This window comes from Suricata suricatta, chromosome 14 (genome assembly GCF_006229205.1).
Source record: "Suricata suricatta isolate VVHF042 chromosome 14, meerkat_22Aug2017_6uvM2_HiC, whole genome shotgun sequence".
In the NCBI taxonomy this organism is placed as follows: Eukaryota; Metazoa; Chordata; class Mammalia; order Carnivora; family Herpestidae; genus Suricata; species Suricata suricatta.
Genome location: NC_043713.1, coordinates 82389576 through 82409533, shown reverse-complemented (window position 1 = coordinate 82409533; position 19958 = coordinate 82389576). Strand labels below are relative to the sequence as shown.

Sequence of the window (19958 nt, the reverse complement as noted above, 5' to 3'; positions counted from 1 at the left end):
TCCCAAACTGTCGATGTTTTATAAAGGACAAGAAAAGGCTGTTCCAAATTTAAAAGCAACTAAAGAGACGCGGCACATCAATGCAACACACGACCGTGAAGGGTAAAATCACTGCTAGAAAGGACATGAGGAGGACACGTGCAGGAGTGAACATGAGTGTCATTATTAAATAGGCACTGCGTCAATGTCAAGTTTCCTGAATCTGTCCACTGGATTGAGGTTATGCAGGAGAAAGGTCCTGGGTTTTAGAAGGAAGTGTGTAGGCACGGAGGGCGAGATCTGCTGTGGCCCAGGTGGAAAAGCACAGTTCAACCCCATCATTCAGTTTCAGTATCTGTGCACCTGCCTCCTTGCTGAGGTCAAACGGCACCGCTCTGCCTTCCTGTTTCAGCTTTCCTAAAGAAGCATTCTTTTCACGTCGTATTTAGTGCCATGTTGTTCACATTTGGTTCTTTCTGTTGGCAATTGTGCTATTATTAAAAATTAAAAATAATTATTTTAAGTAGGCTTTGTGCCAACGTGGGGCTTGAACTCACAACCCCAAGACCAAGAGCTGCACACTCCACGGACCGAGCCAGCCAGGCGCCCTGGTGATGTTGCTATTTAAAAAGAAGGCAGGGGGGCGCCTGGCTGGCTCCCTCCGTGGAACCTGCAGCTCTTGATCTCGGGGTTGTGAATTCGAGCCCCCTGTTGGGTGTAGAGATTAAAAATAAAAATCTTTAAACAAACAAACGGCCCAGAAACACATAAAACAAGGTTAACCTAATGAACGGCTGACAAAATACTGACCTCACAGGAACCTCAAACCCACAGGAGCAATGGTTCACTATTCACCAACTCAGTGTTCACGATGACTTATAGAACACAACTGCTGTAAGAAGAATTGACTGGATGTGTATTTCAGTTGCTAGTTGCATAAGTTTTTTGTACGTTTGAATATTTTCAAAATAAAATGTTTACAAAAGTTTTCACTTAGAGGCTCACCTGATTGGGGCACCAGGAGAATTCACACCAGGCAGTCCAGACCCAACAAAGACAGACACAAGAGGTGTCCCTTATGAGTATATTTATGTGTACACACGTGCACACACACACGCGAACACACACACACACACACACACACACACACACACAGCTGACACTGAACGGGGAGGGGGATCAAGACAGAAAAGACAAGAAGCATCCAAGTGACACTGGCACAGGGGAGGAGGAGGGACAAAGGGAGCATCTGTCCCCACTCTGGCTCCCACTGGTGGCCTCCTAACAGGAGGTAAACCTGAAGCTGGAAGAACAGGAAATGCTTATTCTCTTAGAGGAAGGTTTCAAAGTGCAGTCATTTCTCTTAAAAAAAAAAGCCTCTTCCCTCCACACTCTGCCCCCTGGACAAAGGCCCAATCCCCAGAGCTGGCTGTCCCTGATGCTGGGGCCGGAGGAGGTGGTGGGGAGCGGCATAGGGCCAAACTGAAGTGCTCAGGCCCAGAAGGGCTATGCATAGTGGCTGCCGGGCGTCAGGGGGTGGTCCCCTCTGTGGTCCAGCTGGTCCTGCATGCGGGCGAACTCGGCCAGCTCGTTGAGCTCCTGGAACTGTCGGTCCGTCTTATGGCTGACCAGCGAGCGGTAGAAGTGGACGGCAAAGACGATGAAGACCAGGCCGAAGGGGACCATGATGGTGGTGGAGGCAATGGCGGCGGCTTGGCCCGGGGTGATGCCACCAGTGCTGCTGACGTTGGTGCCCACGTCGCCGGCCGGGGGCTTGCTGGTGGGCCGCAGCTGTCCCGGCTGCTTCTTGAGGGGCAAGAACTTGACCCAGCAGAGCAGCACCACCTCAGCCAGGAAGAGCAGCGTGCCGATGACAGTGGAGAAGGCCCAGGCCAGCTCGATGTGGCGGTGCATGCGCTCATGGGGGGACTCCTTGACTGAGTTGAGGTTATGCACGTTGCTCACCGCCTCGATGTTGGGCAGGATGCAGGTGCTGATCATGAGTGCAAATAGGTGCACAGCCACCAGCACCGTGGTGCAGGCACTGAAGGCGATGAGCAGCCCGGGCGGGTAGTCATGGTCCGCGTCTAGCTGTACCTCCACCATCGCCACCTAGGGGGCACGAGAGAGGTGGGCTGAGTGCCAGGACCAGCATGGCGCACAGAGCCACACTCAAATCCTGGCTCGCCTCCCATCAAGCTCTTGGATCCTGGGTAAATCACCTGGCCTCTCTAAGCCTCAGTTTCCTTATCTATATAATGGGGATAACAGGACCCCTCACCTAGGGTTGAGAAAGTGCCAGTGAAGATAGCAGGTTTGGAGCCCAGGCTGCCTATATATGAATCCCAGTTCTGCTACCTGCCAGCCACATGTCCTTGGGAAAGCCACTAGCCTCTCTGAGCCTCAACTTCTTTAGTTGTGAAACAGAGATATCACGTTCATAGGATTATTTTGACAATGAAATCAGAGTCGCTGGTACATGGTAAACATCTCCCAAACAGTATCCATTGCTCCTACACCAGCCAGGTATTAAAAGCCAAACCGCAAACGGTTTTTTTTTTTATGTTTTTTATTTATTTTTGAGAGACAGAGACAATGCGAGCAGGGGAGGGTCAGAGAGAGAGGGAGATACAGAATCTGAAGCAGGCTTCAGGCTCTGAGCTAGCTGTCAGCACAGAGCCTGATGTGGGGCTCGAACCCACGAACTATGAGATCATGACCTGAGCAGAAGCCGGACGCTTAACCGACTGAGCCACCCAGGCACCCATATGAACAGTTAAGATGGTAAGTTTCACGGGCTCCTGGGTGGCTCGGTCATTTAAGCATCCAACTTCGGCTCAGGTCATGATCTCATGGTAGAGTTCGAGCCCGGCTTCTGGCTCTCTGCTGTCAGTGCAGACAGTTTTGGATTCTGTGACTCCGGTTCTCTCTGCCCCTCCCCCATTCATGCTCTGTTTCTCAAAACATAAACTTAAAAAAAAAAAAGAAGATGGTATGTTTGATGTATATTTTACTCTGATACAGTTTGTGCTAAGAGGAAAAAAAAACAACCATCAAACCACCAGCCACCCTCTCTGTTGGCCTAAGCACAGGCTTCTCCTTCATGCCCTGCTCCAGGGGGGAGGAAAGGGGTCGGGTAGAGACGAAGGCCCTCCCAGGTCAGGCCCAGGCCCTTTCTGAGGACACAGCGCACCAACCAACGAGGAGGAACGGTACAGCTTCCTAGAAGGGACTGAGCCAGGTGCTGCGCAGTGGGGTTGGCAGGCCCCGGGGCCCCCTCCTGCCTTCGCCCCAGCTCTGGGCCCCACGGCTGACGCACTGGCTGCGCCCTAGTTCCTGGAGACCTGTGGACCCAGGGTCACCAGGGGCACGCTCTGGGCCTGCCACCTGCTGCTTCTTACTTGGGCCTTGCAAATCACCCCCATGTGAAGATGCCAGCTCATCAGATCTGGACCCGGAACAGCGGGCAGCGGGCACACTGCCAGGACCCGCCTGTCAGGCTGGAGGGACTGGGGCAGCAAACGCCAGTGGCAATACCAGTAAGGACAGTGAGTGACCCTTCATAAAATGTCGCTCGGGGCAGGGAGGTCCAATGCTGCCATGCATCCACCAGCCCCACACCAGCCTCCCCTGACCCCTCCTTACTCCTGGGGAAGGGGGGCTCTCTCTTTCCCCACTAGCTCTCCTGCCTGTATGCCTGGCCCTGCTTGCTTTCATCTCTCTCTCTCTCTCTCTCCCCCTCCTTTGACCAGGAAAGGCAGTGTGGGGTCAGGAGCACGGGCTCTAGAGCCAGGCTGCCTGGCTCTGAACCCTCACTCTTCTACCCTTCATTCAGCTCTGATTCTAGCTGAATTTCAGTTTCCTTATCTGTAAAATGGGAACAACAGTACATGCATCAGAGCATTGTTGTGAGGGCTGAGTTAATCCCATGTTAAATACTTAGTGCCTGGCAGAGAGTAAACACTCAATAAAAGTGAGCTTTATTATTTTTCAGCTGAGAAACCTCATCCCCAAACTCACTATCTCTATATGGAATCCTCTGGGGTTTCTACCCTCCACTGGAAGGGGATGCCTGGGCTGAAAGAACACCAAAGCCAAACTGGGGGGCCTGAGTCTGCCTCCAGAACCACCTTCCTTGTTTGACCTTGGTCAAAACCCTCCCTTCTTGTCTGTAAAAGGAGGGAACGTGGCAAGGTTAAGGTCACAGGCTAAAGCAGATTTTGGGTCTGACACCCTGAGAATCTGGTGAAAATAATGGACACTCTCCTTAGAACATCCAGGTATATATAACAATTTCCACAAGATTCATAGATTTTTCGCCCCAGACTTCCCACAGCTGACAATGGTATGAACTGTTCAGCCCAGGAGTTTACAAAATGTTTCAAACTCCTATAAATCTGGGGCAGTGCCATCAGGATTTCAACTGTTTTTTTAAGATCACTGGTGGCCTAATGCCAATCCTGAGGATTCTGAGTACACGCGGGTGAGGGCAGGCCATCAGGGCATAGTGAGGTAAGGGACTCATCCCAGGGCCCCCTGGTCTCGGCCGCCAGGCCTGCCCACACTGGAAGGGGGTGGGGGGAGCCCTCCAGCAAGGTTCGCCTTCTGCTACCACCTCCCCACCCCCAGCACTTCCTCTTCCTGTTTTTGGCCTGTTGCCCCGGAACCTGAAACTGGAGAAGGGACAAGCAGGAGCCGTTGGCTATTTATTCACTCACTGGAAATGTCCATACCCATAAGGTACATCAGGCCCTGAGCTGAGCGCTGGGGTATATGCCGGGGGGAAGGATGCAGGTAACTAACCTGTTCGCTTACCTGGTATCTCCCCTTCTGTACAGCCATTAAGGATGAACTGGCTCCTCCACTGACAAAGCTGGTGACCTTGGACAAGTATTTCAACCTCTCTGTGTCACATCAGTAAAACAGGGCCCACTTCTTATGGCTGTTATGAGCATTCAATGAGCTAATGAATAGAAAGCCCTTAGGAGCTGGCACACAGTGAGCTTAACCAAGTTTCAGTGATTATGAGCAATATCATCATTATTCTTGTACAAATGAGGAGAAATGGGCTGAGAGAGGCGAGGTCAGCTGTTCCAGGGGTCAGACTGCTTCTAAGTGGCAGCTCTGAACTCAAGAGCATGTGCTCTAAAGCCCGTGTGCAAAGCGGGTAATGGGCACACTTTTTCACCTGGGTGCTACTGCAGACTGAATGTTTGCGTTCCCTCTAAACCCACACCTTGAACCCCTAATTCCCAGTGTAATGGACTAGGAGGTGGGGCCTTAGGGAGATGATTAGGTCAGGGGGTGGAGCCCCTGTAACAGGGTTAGTGTCCCTACAAAATGGAGACCAAGGGTGCCTGGGTGGCTCAGTGTGTTAAATGTCCACTCTTTAAAAGAATTTTTTTTAATGTTTATTTATTTTTGAGAGATACACACATACACAGAGCGTGAGTGGGGGAGAGGCAGAGAGAGAGAGGGAGACACAGACTAAAAAAGGCTCCAGGCTCTGAGCTGTCAGCACCAAGCCTGACGCAGGGCCCAAACCCACGAACTATGAGATTGTGACCTGAGCCGAAGTCAGATCCTCAACTGACTGAGCCAGCCAGGTACCCCAAAAGTCCACTGTTGATTTCGGCTCAGGTCATGATTTCACTGTTCCTGAGATGGAGCCATGCAGAGCCTGCTTGGGATTCTCTCTCCTCCTCTCTCTGCCCCTCTCCTGCTTGCTTTCTCTCTTTCTCTCAAAATAAATATATAAACTTAAAAAAAAAAAAGGTGTGTGTGTGTGTCTGGGTGGCTCAGTCAGTTCAGTGTCTCCTGATTTCACCTTAGGTCATGATCTCATAGTCATGAGATCAAGCCCCAGGTTGGGCTCCTAAGCATGGAGACTGCTTGGGATTCTCTCTCTCTCCCTCTCTCTCTCTCTCTCTCTCTGCCACTCTCCCCAACTCACACTCTCTCTAAAAGAAAAAGAAAAAAAAAAAAAAGAGCAAGAGAGCCCAGAGAGCCCTTTGCCACTCTTGCCACGGGCGGGCACAGTGAGTAGACAGAGCTTTGAATCAGGAAGCCAGCCCCTCCACAGATTCGGAATCTGCCCACACCTTGATCTTGGACGTCCAGGCTCCAGAACCGAGGAAATGTCTGTTGTGTATAAGCCAGTACTCTGGTACAGTGGCCCAGATGGACCAAGACAGTCACTGAGGAGACTAAATAAAGTCTTGACATGTAAGCATTTAACACAGGGCCAGACCATAGGAGGTGCACAAAAAATATTAGTTAAAAAGAAAAACACAGGGCTTGAAGCAGAAGAGAAATAGCCCAGGGGTGCCTGGTTGGCTTTGAGGATAGAATATATGGTTCTTGATTTTGGGGTCGTGAGTTTGAGCCCTATGTTGGGTGTTGAGATTGGTTAAATAAATAAACTTTAACAAAAAAAAAAAAAAAAAAGAGAGGGAGACAGAGAGAAATAAATAGCCCCTGGATATCCTCAGCTCAGGCTGGAGAGAACTGACCCCATGGGCCAAGGTCCTGGCCCCTGAGGTGGGTGAGAGGGTCAGATCCCAACTCTGGGCCTCATCCGCCCTAGTTCCAAGCCCAGTGCACAAGACAAACGTGTGCCCCAAACCACACGGGTCCTGATGGCTACCTCAGCAGGACAGAGACCACCGTTTCCACACCATTTGTCACGTTCTCAGGATCCAGGACCAGAAATCACAGCTGTTGGAACGGACCTAACCTGGGGACAGCAGAGCCAGCCAGCCCTCCTCGAGGTCTTGAGCTGGGGACAGGCTGGGCAGCAGAGCCTGAAACGGTGGGCACTCTGAGGAAGAGGAAAATCCCTGCTCCCAAGCTCTGGGAGAAACTCCATCACCTTCACCAGCCCCTACAATTCTGGGGCTCTGACCATGCAGGCTGGCTGTAGGGACCACTCCCACACTAGGGGCTGAGGTCAGTGTCCTGGGGCCGCGGAAAGAAGAATGTCCAGTGAGAAGGAATGACCCGCCAGGGATCCTGAGGAAAACCATTCACAGGAATACAAGCACAGTCTTTTCCAGAACGCTTCCCGCTGGGGAAACCTCCCCACAGATAGCAAGAGTAAAGTCAAGGGGGCCTCGCGGAATCTGGCAAGCGACTCCCAGGGCCCCAGCTCAGTCCCTGAGAGAGGAGATCAGATTGCAAGCAACTTCACAAGGTAAATATAGCCAGAGTGCTGGGCCTGTTAACCCAAAATAAACAGCTCCCAGCCAGCCAAGGGCCTGCTTGAACCTGGCCACATGGGGCCTAAAGGATGAGCCCGCCGGCCCCACCTCACACAAGTCCACGGGCCCCGCACGGCAGACACTGGTATGCCAATTTTCAAGCGCGAGCCAAGAAGACCGTGGGATTCTGCAAAGGGTGGGGCCTGGCTGGCTTTGCCAGGCATCTGCCCGCTACGCCCAAATGCCAACCACCTCTCCTCACTCCTGCTGGGCTCCACAGAGACCCCTGCCACCTGGTGACTTCTGAGACACGCCCAACCCCAGTACCCACAGCTGAGAGAGCCAACTGTCCTTTTCCAAGCGGAGGCTTCACTGTTCACTCCTTAAGGAGGGTGGGTGCCTGTGGCCTGGAACAGGAGGGCGGCCAAGCACCGTCACCCAGGGTCACCCAAAGCTGTCTGAGCCTGCTGGCCTCACCTCAAATGCAAACCGTCTATTAAGGGAGAGGTGAGGCCTTGCCTAGTGGTTTACAAACTCTTGACCACTTCAGTCCAGTACCCCGAGTGTTTCCATAAGGAGATACACATTTATAACAGAAACGAGTTTCCCCAAACAATACTTCTCCTTAAAGGAAGGTAATAGAGCCTTTCCTTACAACACCCAATGCGTGCTATTTCATTCCATTCTTATTTCATTAAAAAACAAAACAAAACAACAACAAAAACCAAAAACCTTGTGGTGATTCACTAAATATACGTCATAAGCTAAATCTGTTGAACTTGCTGGCTGGGGGAAGGGCAGGCCTAGGCTTTTTCTTTTCTTTTTTTTGATTTTGATTTTTTTTTATGATTTTTATTTATTTTTGAGAGACAGAGAGAGACAGTGTGAGCAGGGGAAGGTCAAAGAGAGAGGGAGACACAGAATCCGAAGCAGGCTCCAGGCTCTGAGCTAACTGTCAGCACAGAGCCCTACGTGGGGCTCGACCCCATGAACCGTGAGATCATGACCTGAGCAGAAGCCGGATGCTTAACCGACTGAGCCACCCAGGCGCCCTTTCTTTTTTATTTTAAAAAATTTTTTATTTATTTGAGGAGGGGTCAGAGAGAGAGGGAGACACAGAATTCGAAGCAGGTTCCAGGCTTTGAGTGGTCAGCACAGAGCCTGCCGCAGGAGTCAAACTCCTGAACCCTGAGATCATAACCTGAGCCAAAGTCAGAAGCTTAACCAACTGAGCCACCCAGGTGCCCCCAGGCTTTCTGTTTATCTAGCTAATTCCAACCTCCTTGGGTTTTACCTTCCAAGTCACCTCTGCTCTGTGTGGCCTCTAAGGTGAGGAAGGGACCATTTACCCATTTGTGGGAAATACGTCCTGAAAGCTTACTATGTGCCTGGAGGACCTTGTGCTCTGAGAAAGTGCAGGTACTAGGACAGCAAAATCTCTGCCCCTGCGAGCATGGCAGGCACTGAATATTTAGGCAAAATAAGTATTTTCAGATAGTAGTAAGTGTCCTTCCATCCACGCTCTCCCACTACTGCGCTTATCAAACATGTCCTGAAGATGTAATTATATGACTTCTTTTCTCCGTTATCTTCTTATTTCCCTCTGTTTCCCCAGCATCCAGTGAGGTTACTCTTCCCTCTAGGGGCCACAGTAAAACACTGGTGAAGAAATAAATCAGGGACACCTGGGTGGCTCAGTCGGCTAAGTGTCCAACCTCACCTCAGGTCATGATCTCGCAGTTCAGGAGTTCGAGCCCCCATGGCAGGCTTAGTGCTGACAGCTCAGAGCCTGGAACCTGCTTTGAATTCTGTGTCTCCCCTGTCTCTGCCTCTCTCCTGCTTACACTCTGTCTCTGTCTATCACAAATGAATAAACATTAAAAAATTAAAAAAAAACCTTACAATAATTCTGCATTATCTATAATGCAGGGTTATGATGTCTTAAAAAAAATTAAAAAAAAAAAAAGAAAGAAATGAAGGTAAGACCCAATCTTCAGGTATTTCAGCCCCATGTCTCTGACATATCTGATGGACAAGCCTAGGTGATCCATTGGGAAGACAATATGAAAACTTCCAATAACATCCATTTATTGTTTAGTTTCTCCTTTCAACTTTGTCTTTTTATGTATGTTTCTAGTACACATATTATACCAAAACATATCTAATGTATAAGCATACAAGTACTGAGGCTAATGCTAACATTATTTTGGATATTATTATGCATGCAAACATTCGGAGACTACTGTTCAGACCAGGGATTGCCAAACCCTGGCCTGTAGACTGCAGTTTTTGTAAATAAAGTTTTATTGGCACACCGCCAAACCCATACATTTACCTATCATCTGTGGCTGGTTTTGAGCTAAAATGGCAGGACTGAGTAGTTTACCACCAAGATTGTGTTGCCTGTAAAGCTGAAAATATTATCTGGTCCCTTACAGAAAAAGTTGACTGATTTCTGGGTTAGACAGATTCTCAAAAATCAAAGACGATTAGCTGTCAAATCACAGTCCTACAAGATTCTCCTCTGAGGAAAAAGGTGTGGTCCTGCCAGTTTGTAACATCCCCTCTGGGGAGCATATTAAAATCCACCCAGGGGGCACCTGGCGAGCTCAGTCTATGGAGCATGTGATGCTTGATCTTGGGGTTGTGAGTTGAGCCCCACACTGGGTGTAGAGATTACTTCAAAACAAAACAAAACAAAAATGCTACCCAGAAGTCCCATTAGAGAGAAACCTGCTGGCTTTTACTTAAACTTTCTCAGCTTTACTTCTCCAAGGGACCCCACCCCAGCCCCAAACAGTGATTACAATCCTGCCACCTTTTGTTTTAAATTTTTTTAATGTTTTTATTTATTCTTGATAGAGAGAGAGACAGAGCATGAGCAGGGAGCGACAGAGAGAGAGAGGGAGACACAGAACCAGAAGCAGGCTCCAGGCTCTGAGCTGTCAGCACAGAGCCCGACGTGGGGCTCGAACCCACGAACGTGAGATCTGACCTGAGCTGAAGTCAGATGCTTAACCGACCGAGCCACCCAGGCACCCCAATCCTGCCTTCTTAAGACACCCTAGAGTTCTCTCCTTCACCAGCCCCAGACCCGACAACCAGCAGAACTCAACACAGATCCCAGCTGAAAATGCCAGAAATGCACCACAGACACTTGTGAAGCTTTATAAAAGGCTTCTCAGAGAGGCAGGGAGAGCCCTCCCCTTGGGGCATTCGACAAATTTCCATTTATAAACAGCCTGGAGTGCAGAACCCCACATCTGGAAGGATTCAAAGGCCTAGCTATCAACCAGCTACAGCAGTGAGAGGGCAGTTAAGTAGAAATGGCTCCAAGTCAGGCCTACCAGTCCCTGAATTCTACTAGCTGGGTATCTTAACCTCTATGTTCCTAGGAGCCTCAGATTTTCTATCTATACTAAATACCTTTAAGAGTGAATCTGAGGAGGGGTGCCTGGGTGGCTCAGGTGGGTTGTGTCTGATTCTTGATTTCAGCTCTGGTCATGATCTCATGGCTCATGGCTTGGGAGTCAGAGCCCAGCACTGAGAGCTACGATTCTCTCTCTGTCCCTCCCCTGCTTGAGCTCTTTCTCCCTCTCTCCCCACCCCCTCTCTCAAAAATAAATAAAGTCGGGCAAGCGTCTGACTTCAGCTCAGGTCATGATCACATGGTTTGTGAGTTTCAGCCCCGCATTGGGCTCTATGCTGACAGCTCGGAGCCTGGAGCCTGCTTCAGATTCTGTATCTCCCTTTTTCTCTGCCCCTCCCATGCCGGCGTTCGGTCTGTCTCTCTCTTAAAAATAAATAGGGGCGCCTGGGTGGCTCAGTTGGTTAAGCATCCGACTTCGGCTCAGGTCACGATCTCACGGTTCGTGGGTTCAAGCCCTGCATCAGGCTCTGTGCTGCTGGCTCAGACCCTGGAGCCCGTCTTCAGATCCTTTGACTCCTTCTCTCTTCGACCCTCCCCTGCTCATGCTGTCTCTCTCTCTCTCTCTCAATAATAAAGAAAGACATTAAAAAAATTGAAGAAAAAAAAGGATTGATCTAAGGATAAAATAAGAAAGAAAAGGGTCCAGAGTCATACCTGGTAGTCAGTAAATAGTTGTAACATCAAGATTATTCTAGAATTCATCACATAACTCCTCCCCCCAAAACCTTAATGGCTCCATACTTCCTACACAAGAATTTAGATTTCCGAAACAGCCAGTTAAAGCCCTGCAACGCCTTACCTGACTAGATTCGCCTTCCTCAACTACTCCCTACGCACCCTCCACTCCAGCCACACCCGCCCCGCTGCCTCTCCCTGAGACCCTAAACTCATTTTGTAACTCTGTTCCCGGCTCTCAGCATGGATCCACCACGCCGGTAGGTAAAGTCTGCGAGCCCGAGTTTAGGCCCCAGCGAGCCTAAACCCGTAATAAAGCCCTTTGCTTTTGCATGTGTGGGGGAAAAAAAACCCAAAACCTCTGTTCCCAACACTTTCTCTGATAGGAGGGTTCTTCCCTCAGCTCTGACTCTACCACCTCTGGAATCACATTCTTCTGAATCAATTCACCCCTGGGACGCCTTGCTGGCTCAGTGGGTAGGGCATTTAACTCTTGATGGTGGGGTTGTAAATTCGAGCTCCAACTGGGTATAGGATACTTCAAAAAAAAATCAGTGAACCCTTATAAAAGCAGTCCCATAGGAACAAGGATGAGCGAGATTCCTGAAAATGTGGGCCAGGTACACTCTAAGTGCAAATACGAACTCAACGAACCCTCACACCAACCCTACGAGGCAGGAACAGCTATTATCCTCATTTTACAGGTAAGGAGGTGAAGGCCCAGAGACATTAAGTGACTTTCCCAGGACCTCACAGTTGTAAGTGGCAGAGCTGGGATTTAAACCCAAATTGTCTGGCTCCAGAGTCCGTGTTCTTTCTTTGCTCTGCTGTACTCGGGCCTCGAGCTCTGCCTTCCTACCACTCCGATGTTCCCCATAGCAATGGGGCCACATCAGGGGCACAGGGCTCTGCAGCAGACCGGCCAAGTACTTCCAGGCAAGTCAGTCACCGGGGTCGGGCACCTACTCTCACCAGATGGTGTGAAGATCAGAGATGGACACTTAAAACACTCAGCACAATGCCTGGCCTACGGGGAGAGCCCAATCAACAAAAGCAATGATGACTATTAGTAATTAGCCCCACGAGCAGTAATAGTAATTTCTTACTCATCTCTATGTATCCTGCACTCTGAGCATACCCCAGAGGCTCAACGTCTTAGGATTTCAGGCCTTCCTTCCAACTCATTTTCACAGACATTCCAAGCAACTTCTGAACCTGCGCTGGGACCTGGGAACAAAAGGGTGCAGGCGGGCAGAGAACTTGAGGAGGCAGATAATCCAAAAATAATTGATCCCAGGTCGTGGAAAGCATTTTGTTTACGGCAGCAGGCTGACCTTCCCAATTATCTTCTGCTTAGGCTAACATTACAGCCTGGGCTCCCCAGCAGACCAAGATTGCCCGGGTGCTCGCCATGGTCCTGCAGGGCACAAGGTCAGGCCGAGGGGCTGTCTCTCGCTTAAACTGAGGCACAGATAGCCTGAGTCATAGTCCATGAGGGCACCCTCGTCTCCAGCACCTCCTGCAGGGCACTGATCATGTACTACATACCCAGGGCGCCTGGTTTTAGGGGTGTGGATGCCAAGCCTAGCAAAGGCCTGTTGTTTCTAGAAATTTTGTCAGAAGTAGGATTCTTGTTTGCAGACTAGAAAGGGTCCAGCTACGGTGTGTATGATCAGATCCTGAAAATTCCTCAGCTTCTGATGGGCCAATGAGAACTCCTAATGGATCCTCCTGCAAGTCCACGACAGAGCAGGATAGGCACCTCCTGTGTCCACATGAGTAAACTGGGTTCAAAGAATGTAAGCTGTTTGTCCGAGACCCCACCCCCTCTCTCCCCAGCACATCAGGGCACCTGGCCAGGCCCTTCCACCCTCAAGCGGGGCTGGGGGGGGGGGGGCTCTCAAATCCCTCCAGGCTCTTAGGAGTCCCTCCCTCAATCTCACCTGCTGAGCAGGTGGGCCTGGTATTCTTGCAAACCCTCCAACCCCTGGAGATCGGAGGTCACATCACTGCCTCTGGTTTTCCATGTCTCTAGGAAGGAAGCCCTCTGGGGGCAGGAAGTTGGTTGTGCTGACTCACTGGCCAAGGGAGAGTAGTCCAGGAAACTCGCTCACTCCGTTTCCATGGTGCTGGGCTGTGAGGCACTCCTTCCTCTCAGAGGCGCCCTCACAAGGCTGGGTGTCTGTAGTGGGGGGTGGGGTACAGGTAGACCAGCCTGCCTCTTGGGTCTGTCTGTCCAACCCAACTCCATTTCTCCCATAGATTTACAGACTCCCAGTAGACAGTACCCACCCCGTCCCCCCTCCCCCCGTAACTGCTTTCCCCAGAATACAGGCTGCGATGGGGCTCGCCCCCTCCTTGTCAGAAGAACTTTGGGGAGTTCATCTATGGAGCCAGGAAGCTGTCTCCACCCTGACCAGGGAAAATATAAAGCTTTCTTTCTATTCTTTTCTTTTAAATTTTTTAAATTAAGTAATCGCTACACCTAACATGAGGCTCGAACTCACAACCCTGAGATCAAGAGTAGCATGCTCTTCCAACTGAGCCAGCCAGGCACCCCCTGACCAGGGAAATACAGGTCCCCAACACACAGTCTGGATGGGCCGAGGCCCAACCAATGCCACTGGCTGCCCCTGCTTCCTGACTTCCCCACCGCTCTTAGCAGGAGGAAGCGGAAGGTGCCATCTGGTTAGGAGGTTGGCTTCTCCAGGATTCACTGGACTCCAGAGGGCAAGAAAGCGCTACCCATCAGACCCTTAGTTCTCCCGGCATGGGAAGGGGGCTGGGCAGTTATGAACTGATAACCCCAAGAAAAAGGGGAATAGGTATGCCACCATCTTAAATCCACAGCACAGCTGTGAGAAGCTAAAGGTGTCACTCCCTGCCCCAAAACTGTAACATCTATATTTTGCTTAAAAGAAACTTTCCTGCTCCATTTCCCTTTTCCTAGGAGGCCTGGTCGAACATGTCCCTGGCTGGACATTGATCAGAACTCCACATTCAGCCAAAGGCAGAAGTGCCCAAGACAGTTCTGGATGCCAGCAGACTCGGGTTCAAATCTTGCTCCAGCGGACTAACTGTATGGCTTTGGGAAAGTTCCATGGCAAAACCACCTAAAAGGGTAGTTGAGGAATTAGTACGGAAGTTTAGGAAACCTACAAGATGCCTGGTACAGGGTGAGTGACTGGCAAATGTCAGCTAGTCTTACAGAATCTTCAGGCAAAAGGCACAGCCTGATCTCTAAGGATTTGGGAATGACAGAACCGAATTCCATCATATGACCTAAACTAAACACTAGGGTGCCACTCCCTCACACAAACACACAGATTCTCTCATCTCCTCTCAAGGGCTTCCTCAATTTAAATCTTTTTTTTTAAATGTTTATTCATTTTTGAGAGAGAGACAGAGACAGTGCACAAGTGGGGGAGGGGCAGAGAGAGAGAAGGAGACCTAGAATCTGAAGCAGTCTCCAGACTCCGAGCTGTCAGCACAGAGCCCCACATGGGGCTGGAACTCAGGAACCTGGAACTCAGAAACTGGCGGGATCATGACCTGAGCCGAAGCTGGACACCCAACCGACTGAGCCACCCAGGAACCCCTAATTCTTAAAGTCAGAGATACTTCTAAGTAGCAACCTTCATTTACTGCTTCAGAAATCAAGATCCAGAGAGAAATGGGTCTCAGGTCACACGGGCAGCAAGTGGCAGACCTAGGGAGAGCACTCCCCGACCCAGTCACCTGGCTTTTCCACTGAGGCCCAGTGTGCTCTGGGCTTCTATAAAGTTCAGGCTCCACCGCGTCAGCCCACTTGTTTGTAGAACACAGCGAGAGGAGACACACTCCCAAGAAAACACACTCCCAAGAAAACACGAGGGTGCCGCCACTCCCTCCCTCAAGGCCAAGAGCTTAGCTCACTTACTGGCGAGGCAGGAGTGCTCCGGGCTAGGGACCTTGGGAGAGGGGGGCAGACGCCACTCCACTGGCACAGGTTGATGTCACACAGTGATAATCACGAATTGTTCTGGAGGCCCTGCCCTGGGAGCCTCCAAGCCTGAAGGCATCCTCAGGGCTCCCTCTTGGCCCAACCTGCAGCCTCACCTTCACCATCTCTCAGAGGCTTCTCATTGCAGACCAGCCTGGCGCGGGAGGGGAACCTACGCCTGACCCCCCAGATCAGCTGAAAGCCCATTCAAGGGGAGTATGTCCTCCCCCGCACCCAGTGAGTCAGTGCCAAGTTTCTGAAGAGGACACTGAGCGTGGAGAGTGGTTGTCAGAACCCCAGGCTGAGGCTCTCGGAAAATGCAGTGGGAGAAAGATTGTCAGGAAATCCCCTCCACTAGGTGATAAAAGGACACGGCCAATACCTTTTGGCCTCAAGTGTGGGGTCACAGGAGACAGCTCGGGGGTCCCCCTCCACCTCCGGACACCTGCTCCCAAAGAGATTACACCCTTCAAGTCCTTCCTTTCCCCCTGAACATATGTGGGACTGTCTTCTTACATATCTAAGATCCTGCTCTTTCTCCCTACTTGCTGCATCAAACTTGCTCATCTGAAGGCACTGGAGACCCCAACCCTGGACAATTTCTATGACACCCAATCTCCTGTCATTTGTCGCCCACCTCTACTCACGTCCAGCACCTCTAGATCCCCCGCCCGCCCCCCCAGCGTCCGGGACACCGTTCTCCCAGGTCTTTACCCGCATCCCCTGCCCGCCCGGCCCGTGGGCACTGTCAGGGCTGCGGGCGGGAGCGACCAGGACAGGAGAGGGGGCAGGGCAGGGCGGCCCGAGCTCACCATGGCGAAGCCGGAGAGCAGAGCAGAGGTCCGGCTAGAGGCTTTGAGCTTGGCGCGGCTCAAGTAGAGCTTGCGCCAGGACAGCGCCTGCATCGAGTGCTCGTTGAGGCTCATCACCTCGGAGTAACTCTGGCCGATCCAGTCCGGGTAGGTGACGGCGGCCGGCGGCGGCGGCGACCCCGGGGTCTCCCCGTCCCCGCTGCGGTGGCGGCTCCGGCGGCTGCCGCTGGTGGTGCTGCCGCCGCTGAGGGGAAGCTCGGGGCTGTTGTTGTTCGGGGGCGGGGCGGGCTCCGGATGCATGGAGCACCGTGCAAAGGCGCGGGCCGGCCCGGGCGCCTGCGAAGGCAGCGGCCCCCACCCTCCGCCGCACCTCCGCCTCCGCCTCCGCCTGAGGCAGCCGCCGCCTGCCCCCCGCGCAGGCCGGGCCTGACCCACACGGCCGCCAAGCACGAGAGGCAGGTTAAGGAAGCGGCTGCTGCTCAAACTCCCAGGCCCGCAGCGCCGCTTGCAAAAGCCCGGGCGGCCGCGACTCGAGCCTGCGCGCTAGCCGGCGTCCAGGATCCTGGTTCGGACCCTCGGCGCTCGCCGCGATTGGCCGCCACCTTGGGCTCATTAGCATGGTCCCCGCCTATTCCTGACACCCCGCCCACGAGGAGGTGGGAGGTACCGGCTGGAGTCATGTGACTCGTGCCCTCCGACGGCACCGCCCAGAGTCTCTGGCGCCGGCTGCTAGGGCTCGCTCCTCCTTCTGGAAGCTCCTCAGGCCCTGAGGGCCTTGTGGAGCTCTCGTTGCCTGCGCCTTCCAACTCAGCTGCTCCGATGGCCCTTCGCCCAGAGCTCGGACTCCTGGGTCGGGCCACCTGAGGTCACCTCAGCACCTCCTAAGGTCCGTTTCCCCTTGGAACTAAGTGGCTCAAGGTCTGCAGGAAAAAGAGCTGGCTGAGGTCTAGAGTTTATTCCGTCTGTACTTGCTGAGCACCTGCCCGGTGCCAACTTGTTCTGGTCTCTCGGGGGCGTGGTGAACAACAAAGACAAAATCCCCTGCCTTCGTGGCGCTTACATTTTTAGAGGGGAGACTCACAAACACCAAGGAGTAAATTATAATAGTTTAGAAGGTGATAAATTGTATCTGAAAGAGAAAAAAAAAAGCAGGGTAAAGGGGGTAAATATTGCCGGGGTTGCAGTTTTATTTTATTTAAAATAGATTATTGTCAAATTGGTTTCCATACAACACCCAGTGCTCTTCCCCACAACTGCCCTCCTCCATCACCACCACCTTTTTCCCCCTCCCCCTTCCCCTTCAACCCTCTGTTCCTTTTCAGTATTCAATAGTCTCTCAAGTTTTGTGTCCCTCTCTCTCCCCAACTCTCTTTCCCTCTTTCCCTCTCCCTGGTCCTCCATTAGGTTTCTCTTGTTCTCCTGATAGACCTATGAGTGCAAACATATGGTATCTGTCCTTCTCTGCCTGACTTATTTCGCTTAGCATGACACCCTCGAGGTCCATCCACTTTTCTACAAATGGCCTCATTGCCATATAATACTCCATTGTTTATATTATATACCGCATCTTCTTGATCCACTCATCAGGTGATGGACATTTAGGCTCTTTCCATGTTTTGGCTATTGTTGGCAGTTTTATTTTAGAATGCTCTGGTCGGGGATTTTTTGTCTGTTTTGTTCAATCTGTTCACTTGAGGCTCATCAACGTCTGATGTGTAGTAGGTTGGCTGGCGCCCGATAAATATTTTTTGAATGAATGAATGCTCAGACCCATTCAGAAGTGTTTACTGAGCACCTAGTAAGTGCAAGGCTAAAGGATTCCAGGAAAATGGTAACCTTCCTGGAATCATTAGTGGGGACAACAGGGCAATAAATTAATAAGTTTACACTTTTCTGACTTGGTCACATTTGAGATGAGACCTGATCGTGATGCAAAAAGCCAGGAGCCTGTTTTCCAGGGGGAAAAAGCAAGGGCAAAGACTGAAGTGGAGACAGAGGTGAAGTGGGGTTAGAGGACTAGGCTCTGGGAGGGCAAGGACATTTACTGTCGGGTTCACAACTGTACCCCAGTATCTAGACTAGCGCTTGGCACGTAGGCGGCGCTCAGTATCTGTTGAATGAATAGATGTGGGAGAGACAGGGATGAGTGAAGCTCATAATTAGCCCAGGCAAATCACAAGCATGTGGCATTCCAGGTCAGCGATGATGAAATTTAACGACTCTCGCCACTAGAGAGCGCCCCTCCATTCCCCCCCATTATGGGATAAATCTTAAAGCCCCTTCCTCCCCGAGGTCTCTGGGATTCTTCAGAGGCCTTTCTGGGCGTTTTCTTGAAGACTAGGCAAATTGGAATTTGAAATCTCACCTCACTGGGCTCGTTTCTTTGATGGCCTTTGCACTTGTTACTCCTACTTTCCATCTGTGTTCAAATACCACCTCCAAAGACCTTCCCTTTCTGTCTAAAGCAGCCCCCATTTCATAGTCTATTATCTCACCCTACTTTATTTCTTTTGGAATTCCAATTACAACAGAATCGGAAATCACCTAGTTTATGAATTGACCTGTTTGTCTTTGTCCCCACCCCAGCCAATGAACACCCTGAGAGCAAAGTTAGTGTCTATTTAAATTACTTCGTCAACACCCCCGGGGCCTCTCACGGGATTAAGCACACCGGAAGTTCCCAATTGATGTATCTTCAGTGAATACGTTAATGAAAAGTGCTTGGGACTGAGGAATCCTTGCTCAGATAGAATTGGGTACACACAATTTTTGGAAGCTGGTGGGAACTGAGGGAGGCCAGGTCGGAAAGGGGAATAGGCTGGAAGGAGAGATTTGCTGATTTAGAAAGAACAATAGAATCTGGGAGTGGCAGCTCAGCGGGGGGCTTTGGGTTTGGGATGAGGCCAAGTTTCCCTCCTCCAAAATCCTCCGTCATGTCCCTCCCCCTTCTCCTTCTAATTCTCTGGAGTTTGAATCCTACCGTATGCACAGAGCAGAAAAAAGTAAAAATACTCTCCAGACTTGGAGGGGAGGCCTCTGGGCAATCCCTGCTTCACGCTCTAGGTCCTAGAGCCTTGAAGGGCCTGTGGTTAGTAGCTTCTCCCCACCCTTGTTACAACCCGCTGGGACCTGAGATGCACCAACTCCATCCCAGACTAACCATTAGGGAATCCTGCTTGAAACCTAAGCTGCCATCCCCGCAGCGCCTCCAAACTCCATGCGTAGCTCCTCCTAGTGGCCGGGATGGTGTGCTCTCAGCCTTTGGGGGCTTATATCCAAAAAAAGCCAAATAGAATTTTTTCAGTTAACTCTGTGTGTGAGCCTGCAGAGATCCAACTGAAAAGGTTGCTGCACCCTGCCGTTGTGGCTGTGAACACAGCCCAGGGCTGACCAAAGAGGACCCGAGCTGCCTTTGGAGATTGGTAGCAAGCTCCCGGTAAGACGGGGTGCAAAAAAGCTAATGCTTAAGTAGTGCTTACTAATAACAGGCACAATTTTAAGCCCTTTATTCAGAAATTTCTATATTTATTATAAATATGTAAAGGGCGCCTGGGTGGCTCAGTCGGTTAAGCATCCGACTTTGTCTTAGGTCATGAAATTGCAGTTCATGAGTTCAAGCCCTGTATTGGACTCTGTGCTGACAGCTCAGAGCCTGCAATCCGTTTAAGATTCTGTGTCTTCCTCTCTCTCTGCCCCTCCCCTGCTCAAACTCTGTCTCTCTCTGTCTCAAAAATAAGTAAATATAAAAAATTAAAAAATAAATATGTAATATATAAATATAACACATATAATTTTATATATAATATTAAGTATAATTAATACATTATTAAAACAGTTATATACTCATTATATATTTTTTAAATTTATATTTTATTTTTCAA

At 50.8% G+C, this 19958-nt stretch overlaps 1 protein-coding gene across 1 annotated transcript; it reads right to left on the bottom strand.

The window, feature by feature from the left end:
• Positions 1-872: 872 nt before the first annotated feature.
• ORAI1 (ORAI calcium release-activated calcium modulator 1) lies at positions 873-16623 on the bottom strand. Its single transcript, XM_029922583.1, has 2 exons — positions 16078-16623; positions 873-2091 (listed from the first exon to the last, which is right to left on the bottom strand). The coding sequence occupies exons 1-2, from the start codon at positions 16375-16377 to the stop codon at positions 1486-1488; spliced, it is 906 nt and encodes a 301-aa protein (XP_029778443.1). The 5' UTR covers positions 16378-16623; the 3' UTR covers positions 873-1485.
• Between the last annotated feature and the right edge of the window lie 3335 nt (positions 16624-19958).

Coding starts and splice junctions, on each gene's coding strand:
- ORAI1 (XM_029922583.1), bottom strand. CDS start 16,377: ATGCATCCGGAGCCCGCCCCGCCCCCGAACAACAACAGCCCCGAGCTT. Junction 2,092..16,077: donor TGCTCTCCGGCTTCGCCATG/GTGAGCTCGGGC, acceptor CGTGCCCCCTAG/GTGGCGATGGTGGAGGTACA.